Consider the following 8,622-nt stretch of genomic DNA (forward strand, 5'->3'; position numbering starts at 1 on the left):
AAGCATGGACTATCATAAATTTCACCCTCTTTTTGCTCAAGCTGCAAAATGTGCCTCCATCTTGCTTGCCCTGATGACACATCATGGAAGCGTGCATGTCTGGCCACTGAGTTATTTTCAGAACAAGGCAGCCTGCTGTGAACGGTCCTTTTGCTGAAGAGAAGGTGAGAGCACAGCCATCACTTGGTTGTTCATGTTCTTTGGAGGGTCCCTGAGTGCATCTGGCCATGACACTACTGTGCATAGGGAGAAGTCTTTATGGAAGAGAATCCACATGGTTTTGCTGAATTCCACAGTTTTCCATTTGAACATGAAATCTCTTTGCAATTCTCCAGGGTTGATTTGTAGCATTTTTATTTCAGTGATGTAAGAGCTGCCTTTTACTGCCAAGCCCATAATTAAAGCGGTGTTGACTGGTAAATAATGGGCTGCAAAAGGTGTACCAAAAGATAATTAAAGATGCACTCGAGATAAGCAGGGCATGAGCATTCTTTTTATGAGGTGTTAATGTCTGAAGACCAACTAGTGAAATTGATCTTGCCTCCTTTAGGATGAAAGTTCTGCTTTTAAACATCAATAGCATTGTACTGCCCTAGAAAATGTTTGATGTAGGCATTTCTAAAGGGCTGGAGACTCCCCAGGCAGGCGCCTGGTGACAGCCCATTCTGCACTGGGTAATTTGGCATCCCACTCATGCTAACATGGTTTTGGGGTCGCCTTTGCAACTCCTAGCTCTAGGGCTGCTCTGGAGGGAGAGAGGAGAGGAGCTCCCGATGCCCTGATCTGGACAAGGATAGATGCAAACCCCATTTTAAAGAGCTCTGTGGCTAGTCCTTGTCTAAGAACTGTGTTGTGTCTCCTAACTGTCCTTTACATACGTATCTTTCATTTTTGTTGTATTTCAGCATATTCCACATTATTTGGATTTCTCTGTAGATTCACTTATATGATGACTCTGTCACAAAGGAGCATTGGCAGAGGACACAGTGGGTTTTCACATTTGGACTCTACTGAAATCTACAGCAAAATTCCATGGATTTTGGTGGGAGTGTGAAGACAATCTATGAACAGAAGAGATGCTGTTTTCATTAAGCATGCTGCTTTGGTGTTCCTGCTTCTTTCCCCACATGCTTGCCATTCCCCTATTTGTGAAATGGATCAAAAATACAGGGCAGGGGGGAATACTATTCTCCTGATACAGATTAGAGAAGAGATGGAAGGGCTCACAAACAGTTGTTTTGATTATGGCCAACATGCAACGGCATGATGATGCCAAGGGAACATGGGCAGCAAGGGCTGGTCAGTGTTGTTGCCTGGATTAGTGTATGGTCAAACTGTAGCTGTAGCAGAAATTAGCTCTTACATTAGGCCAAGTCCATATGTCTCAGCAGAAGAGGGGGAAGAGGAGGGGGAGGCAAAGATTGCCATCTTCTTTCCTGGAATCTCACTTAAAAACAAAACTCCCAATCTAAGTCTCTATCAATTAGCATTGCAAAGAAAATCTCTGAAATGAAGGGTGTAAAGAGGCTGCCTGGCAGAGTGCCTGAAACAATAACTCTGGGAAGTGTGAACTGCTCTCTCCATAGCCAGACTATGTTAACAAAAGCCTGGTCTATTTGACCTAGTTCGTAGTGATGGACAGTCACTGTTAGCAAGTAGTGCAAGTTGGTACAAGCCTCTGCTGACTCCTCCTTATCTCTTCTGCACTGGCTGTGGCTATAAGGTGTCTATGTATGTGTTGGAGGGGGTGGCTTCCCTCTCCTTTTGAGATCAATATTGCATGCTATCTGCAGGATCACCTTTATGTTGGAGTTATTTCTATGAGATGATGTTTTCTGCCATGAAAATTGTAAATCCAGAAAAAAAGTCAGCGTTTGCTCCAGCCTTCCTTGTGGCCAGACTGAATGAGTAAGCTCTCTTTGTACCCTACAAACATCCATGGTATCTTTGATCCTGTTGATTATGCACCCCACGGATAGTTGTACTGGAACTGCAGAGAGATAGAAAGGTCATATGCAATTCCATACTTTCTTATGACAGTTTAAATTGGGGCTCCTCAACTCTCTTTTACCCTCTGCTCCTGTGCATCCCCATCTCATGCTGGTTCTTGAACTAAGCTTGCCAAAAACTAACCTGGCCAAATAAAAAGTGATCAGGTTTTTGGAAGGAGTCGCTCTGTGAGTTGGCTCATTGGCTAGTCAAGTGTGCATTGGACTGTTGCGAAGCCATATGGAGGCTTAAAGACAGGTAGAATTGCAGCCTGCATGCTTAGAACAAGAAAAAATAGCTAAAGCTGGATTTGCTGTAGAGAAGACTGTCAATAAAACTATGCTACCAAGCTTTATATGTCTGCTTTATTGTGTCTGAGCCTTCATCCACCCGTCCCTACAGATGTATCTGAATATTAACAGTGAACTAAAACCAAAGGACTAGCAGCACACCTTGACTGCAACTTGAACTGCTGAACCACTTGTCACCTGGTTGCTTTCTTCCCTTCTCCCACATGAAAACTCTTGCTTGAATACAGATTTTATTGCTTACATGGACAGGAAAAACTCTGAACTATCCTGGAGCTCTGGGGGAGAAAAGAAGTCTTGTGAGATGTATCTGTGTTATGACAATCCAGGCTTATGGGAATGCTATGGTAGAGGAAAGGGGGTGAAAAATTTCTTCAAGCTGTTTTTTCCAGATGTTTTGGACTACATGCTGATGTAATCCCTCTGAAATTCTTACTGCCCTCATATGTGCTTCTGCCTGACATCATTATTTAGGTAAAGCCATTCCTGAGGGCATTTACTTTGCCTGATGGACAGTGCTGCTGAAGGAATCCAGGCCCTGGAGTACTAGACTCACAGGGGCTGACTGTCGCCCTTGTCTGCCAGGACATTCATGTTTGTTGTGAAACACTGGTGGTGTGTGTAATGTTAAAAACCTCTCCCAGCTCAACCCAAAGGTGGCTGTGTGAATGGTTGACACAATGGTCCCTGCAGAATGCAAATAGTATGTAACAGCTCTCAGACTCTGTCCCTGTACCCTTCAGCTTCAGAGCAAGCTGGAGTGAGTCCCAAATCTGAAAAATTAATGAGGACATGTTGAGATGAAAAACATGAAGTAATGATGCCATTGTTCTCAAACACCTTCAGTGATAGCCATTAGTGGCCTCATTTGACAAATTATTACATTGACTAATTGATTTGCTGCTGTTCTAACATCTAATCCTTTTCAGCATTGCAACTGTTGCTCCATGGACGTCCTTATGTCACTCTCGGCTCTCTGAAATACTACTTCTGGCCGCTCTTTTGGATTAATACGTTCGTCATGATTTCACCTTGGGCTGTAAGCACAGACCTTGCTTGTTCTGTACATGACTTGGATAAGCAGAGCTGCCTGGAGGCAAAAACACAAAGCGGCCCTAGTAGAGGAAAAGCTTGTGCCAAGTTCTTCAGCACATGCTTGGGAGGGAGACTGCTCCTTCTCCCCCAGGTGACGGCAGAGTGTGCTGGGGGAGGCTTCGTCCTTTACTGGGAACGGTGGGGTTTGATGCAATGTCTAGTAAAGCCACCAGCGCTTTATTTACTGCCGTCAAGTTGATGAGCAATGTCGCACGGGTGGGAGTAGGTGCAGGGTAACTAAACAGGGAAGACGAGGACTTGTGTGCAGCAAGAGCTGGGATGGTTTCCCTTCCGGAGAAGGGCGGTGTGGAGGCCTCCCCGCATCTCGGGGAGCCCCCGGCCTGTGGTATGGAGGGAAGGGGCACCTTCTCAGAGGGCTGGACCGAAGGCTAAAGATAACTTCATTCAATTACCCACACTCCATTTGAATTAAAGAAAGGTGGATGGGTTTGTGGCGGCGGCGGGGGCTTCGCTGGGAGACGCTTTGGCTCCTTCGATGGGGCGAGACCTCATTATGTGTATTTTGGTGATGGGATGACAATGGGTGTGTGGGAGACGGCTCTGAGTCACCCTCGGGGGGCCGGGCCGGGCGGGTGGGGGTCGCGAAGGGCCGGGGCGGAGGGCTCATAAGGCGAGGAGAGGCCTGTTCCGCCCCACCGCCCGCAGAGCCCAGCCCGCATGGAGCTCGCCAGCCTCCCCCCCAGCCCCGGCCCCACCGGTGAGCCTCCCCGGGGCGCAGCCGGGGCCGGGCGGGCGGGCGGTGGCGGCGCTGGTGGCGGCGGCGGGGCGGCCGCTGACCGCCGCTCCCCTCTCCCCGCAGGCGAGGCCCGGGCGCGTCCCGGCGCCGGGCGGGAGGGCGGCCGGCGGAAGCGAACCACCTTCAGCAAGAGCCAGCTGGAGCTGCTGGTCCGCGCCTTCGAGAAGGAGCCGTACCCCGGCATCGCCCTGCGGGAGCAGCTCTCCGGCCTCACCGACATCCCCGAGTCCAGGATCCAGGTGAGAGGGGCGGGAGGGCGGCGGGCGTGTGGGGGGGTGGCGGTGGCTGCCCCCGGCGGGGCCGAGGCGGGGGCGGGCGCTCAGTCTCTGCCGCCCTCGCAGGTGTGGTTTCAGAACAGGAGAGCCCGGCAGCTGAACCACAAGAAGAGCGAAGCCGCCGCCTGCCCCGCGCCGGCCTGTGGCAAGCAGAAGCCGACCCGCTGCGGCGGTGGCTGCCAGGAGAGGTCCCGGACGACGCAGGGTCTTGGGCCGGAGCGGAGCCTCCATCTGCAGCCCGGCCTGCCGGGAGGAAGCCAGAGTTTCACCGGTCAGCCGTTGCCCTGCTCGGGGCAGCCGTACTCAAGGCTCGATGCCCATTTCAGGAGCCTGGATAACACTTTTGGAGCCCCGGGCCAGACCCTAGTTCACTTCGGTTTGGACTGCGTGGGAAAAGGGGTCCCGCTCAGTGCGGGAAGCACGGGCAGTCCCCCCCAGCTCGCACTCCCTGTGCAGCAGGCACAGGAATATCCATACCTGAAGAAATCTTTCCCTGAAACCTACTACTCAGATGTAGATGTTTTCCAGTCATATGCAGAAGATCACCAGTACCTGGCAGCTAAAGAGAACATGCATAGGAGGCCTGTCTTAAACTATGTCAGTGCTAACCAGGGACTGGGTGACGAGAACTACTTGTGTATCAAGTCAAACACTTCTCCCTTTGGGAAGGGCTCCACTTTCAATTCAGGTGAAGGGGAGCCTAAGCTTGAGCTTGAGCAGATGAGGCACAGTCCACCTCTGGTCGCAGCTAGTCACTGCAGTGCTCCTTTGGTACTTCCAAAACCTGAAGCAGGGTACCAAGGGGCACTTGCTGCTCCAGCCCCGTCCTATGGGCAGCAGCTGCTGGAGGCAGTAAATGGCTGTGACCCTCATTGCCTGGGCATGAAAAATGAAATTTTGGGAACTGGTTTAGAGTCGCTGTTTGAACAAAATGGGGATCTAGGTGGGCCAAAAAGTTACCTTTTTGCTTTTGGTGGCCAGAGTTCGACCTGTCACTTGGGTTACACATGAAACGGGCAGAGGGTCTGCTTGCCTGATGAAAAAGGAATGTGTTTTTTTTGTTCGATTTGGCAGTGTTGTCCAAAGTGGCTAGAGGTTTTGCGGGTCTAAGGGTGGAGTGCTTGCTCAGAGTTTTGTGTGCTGACTGGAAGGGGAAAGAAGATAAGCAGAGTTAGCAAGGGCTACAGGAGAATAACCTGCTGAATGTGTGGTGCACCCCCCCCCCCCCCCCCCGCCCCATTCTATGGGAAGTGTCACCAAGCTGCTTGCAGTAGTCCTGCCTGTGTTTGGTTATTGGCAGCCTCGCATTAAATTGCACACACGGACTGATGATCTTCATAAATATGTCGGTGCTGAAGATTTACTCTTTCTATGCTCAGACTGTGCTAGATTAATTCTGCCAGGAGGCTTGGGACTATGGCATTGGTTTTGGGGCCTTACCACAATGAGTTTTGTTTCTATTCTGGTTAGAATTTGCTTACTTTAACTTAAGAAATCTGTAGGAAACAGACATATTTATAGCCTTCAGTGGAGAAAGCATTAACATGATGGGGGTACAAGCATGGGAAGAGCAGCCTTGGTGGTGGCAGGGGATGGCTCACTGGGTGTGTTTGAGTTTTAGGTGTGCTCCTGATAAAGAACACTGCTGGGTCTTTTCCTAGATACTTAATGTGTAGCGTTTTCATTTAAAAATGACCACATGTGTAGCCTTTTAAAAGGCAATATTTTTGTGATTTCCTTCTGTATATATATTTTTTCAAATTGTTTGTTTTGTTTTGTTTTGTTTTGTTTTTTTTTTTTCAAATTGTAGTTTTCTATTTGCCAAATGAAGGTTTTCTACCTGGGTGATAATGAACTTGTAGAACTGCACTCACAGGGAAAGAAGTGTGTTCCATCTTTGTATTTGCACATTGAGCCTATTTCTAGACTTCTCAAGATCCATGGCCATCGGAATGACCACTGTAATCATGGAAGTGTTGTTCATCTGTATCTGGAGAGCTGCCATAGTCGTGTATCAAAGCAATGTTGGGCCTAGGATACTGAAAACTATACATGCAAATCCTTTTTTGTATTTAAAATGTGGCTCTGGAATATTTTAAGTATGCCTAGATTTTAATACATATTAACTTAATTACTTTGTTTATAGAACAAAAGAAACAAAAATAAAATTTAAACACAATTATTTTATTAATAAAGTTGTTATCTCTTTGAAGAAGCTGTCTATTGAGATGTGTACATGAGAAGACCAGAAAATTAGTACTGACTTTTGACAGTAATTTTTAGCAGTGGCTGTGGAGAAGTCTTTTCACTTTTTTGCCTTGACCTGAATAGTTGGAACACACTCATGTATTAGAGGAACCTTAACTTCAGACAACAGCTGCAAGGCACTTTGAACACAAAAAGTTGTATCTGAGAGCTAAATACAAGGTGATGATTGTATTTATGATTGTATGTAAGACTCCCTTAGTAAACTTTTTTAAAACCCTGCATTAAGACTTAGTTATTTATATATACCTGCTCCCTTGTAAGACATACTTGATGAGAAGTGAGACATATTCCTAGGCACAGGCAGAACAAGAGTAATAATTTTACCCATGAAACAGACAAGAAAGGGCTGTTCAGAAGCATGTAGCATAACAGCCTTGCTTCAAAAAGAAAGATGAAGAGGGGAAAGGACATTTGAAAGAATAGCATGCCTCATTAAACCTCAAGGATGTGGGCTTTTGGTTCCTGCAGTCAGCAGCCACCTGGCAGGCAGCACTGGGTCTTCCCAGGGTATTTTCGGTGCACCAGCACCCTCTTACGTCGCAGGGGTCTGAGGTAAATAATTGGAAGGCCACTGTTCTAGGTTCTCTTACATGAGCCTGGTCTCTGCAGTACATCCAGCTCTCTCCCTGTCTTGCTCTGTAGACATCCTATTCTGTCAAAGCTCACAAAGCTGCGCTGAGGCAGCTGTGTTAGGTGTTTGGTGTTAAGCCGTTTCTCCTGGCTGCTCTAACCCCTTCACATGGCCTAGGGAACACACTTCCCTTACTAGCAAACCCATGTTTCCAACACTGAAGCGGAATACACTCTAAATACTTCTTGTGAACAGTTCCAAGAAAAAAGAAATCATTTTCTCATCACAGAGCTACCTACTGCTCAGGGTAGAGCTTTTCCAAGTTAGGGGTTTTCTTTTTTTTTGTAAAAGACCTACTAGCATATATCCCACAAATAAGAAAAATCTGTGCAAAGCAGTCAGACGCAACACTCTCCTGTGATGTTTCTGTGAACTTTCACTCCTTGCTACGAGGTAGGGAATGCCAGAACACAAATTACATGCTTATTCAACAGATAGGAGGTGCTTTCACAGTGACGGTGTTACTAGCTTCCCCTGGACTTGCATGCCAAATGCATCCTGCTATCACACGAGTAGGTGATGCTGAGGAAGAGGTGGGGCAGGAAACAAGTGTGTTGACTGTTGGAGTACTCATCTACTGCCTGTAAAATGCTCGTGTTTATAGAAGAAAGGAGGATCTTACATGCTGAAAACTGTTATTTTCTTCCAGGTAACTTGTCAAAGAGAGGCAGTGAGGACCCAAATTTATAGTCAGCTTGGACCCACCCTGCTGCTAGATGTCTTGAGTTCCTCACTTTGTGGGAGCCTGCAAGGCGCATTCCTACCTTCTCAGCCAGGTCCTCCAGCAGCAGGACCGGCGCGCCAGCCCCGTCCTTGCTGGGAGCGCCCGCCTGCGGGGCAGCACCGGGCCAGCCCCACGGAGACAGCAGCTCATCACCCAGACACCTCTTTAGCAGCCCTGCTCCTCCCTGTTTCCCGGCATGAGGTAAATTACCCGGGAGAAAAGGGCTCCTCACCTAATTAGGTAGACCCTGTACCTATAAAAAACTTCAGGAAGACTTGGCTTAAGGCGTAGGCACGGGCCCGAGATAAACAACTACCCACTTCTCACCTAGAGTATCTCGGCTCCCGCATGCCTAGGCATGTCCTTACCGGAGTGGCGGGCTCGGGATCTGAAAAGAGCCCCCATCTAAGTACATGGACGTCCGAGTTCACAGCGCTGGAAAGCCCTTCATAGGTTTTTACCCTCTGACTTGTTTGCCCTCCCCTAGTCCTTGGTAAAGATTTGTGGGTTTTTTTGTTTTTTTTTTTTTTTTTTTAAATAGCTCCTTCACACCGATTTCGGGGGCACAGCAACCC

At 48.1% G+C, this 8,622-nt stretch overlaps 1 protein-coding gene across 1 annotated transcript; it reads left to right on the plus strand.

Annotated features, from left to right (window-relative positions):
• The first annotated feature begins 3,671 nt into the window (after positions 1-3,671).
• Positions 3,672-6,572, plus strand: LOC122154846. The gene is made up of 3 exons (XM_042807387.1): positions 3,672-3,738; positions 4,213-4,388; positions 4,491-6,572. The coding sequence occupies exons 1-3, from the start codon at positions 3,672-3,674 to the stop codon at positions 5,433-5,435; spliced, it is 1,188 nt and encodes a 395-aa protein (XP_042663321.1). The 3' UTR covers positions 5,436-6,572.
• The last annotated feature ends 2,050 nt before the right edge of the window (positions 6,573-8,622 follow it).

Source organism: Tyto alba, unplaced genomic scaffold (assembly GCF_018691265.1).
Source record: "Tyto alba isolate M040663 unplaced genomic scaffold, T.alba_DEE_v4.0 Super-Scaffold_1, whole genome shotgun sequence".
In the NCBI taxonomy this organism is placed as follows: domain Eukaryota; kingdom Metazoa; phylum Chordata; class Aves; order Strigiformes; family Tytonidae; genus Tyto; species Tyto alba.

What these genes read in the sequence shown, in the direction of transcription:
- LOC122154846 (XM_042807387.1), top strand. Translation starts at nt 3,672, where the DNA reads ATGGTTTCCCTTCCGGAGAAGGGCGGTGTGGAGGCCTCCCCGCATCTC. An exon ending in CGGGGAGCCCCCGGCCTGTG is followed by an intron (nt 3,739 to 4,212) that starts GTATGGAGGGAA and finishes CTCTCCCCGCAG; the next exon opens with GCGAGGCCCGGGCGCGTCCC. An exon ending in TCCCCGAGTCCAGGATCCAG is followed by an intron (nt 4,389 to 4,490) that starts GTGAGAGGGGCG and finishes CCGCCCTCGCAG; the next exon opens with GTGTGGTTTCAGAACAGGAG.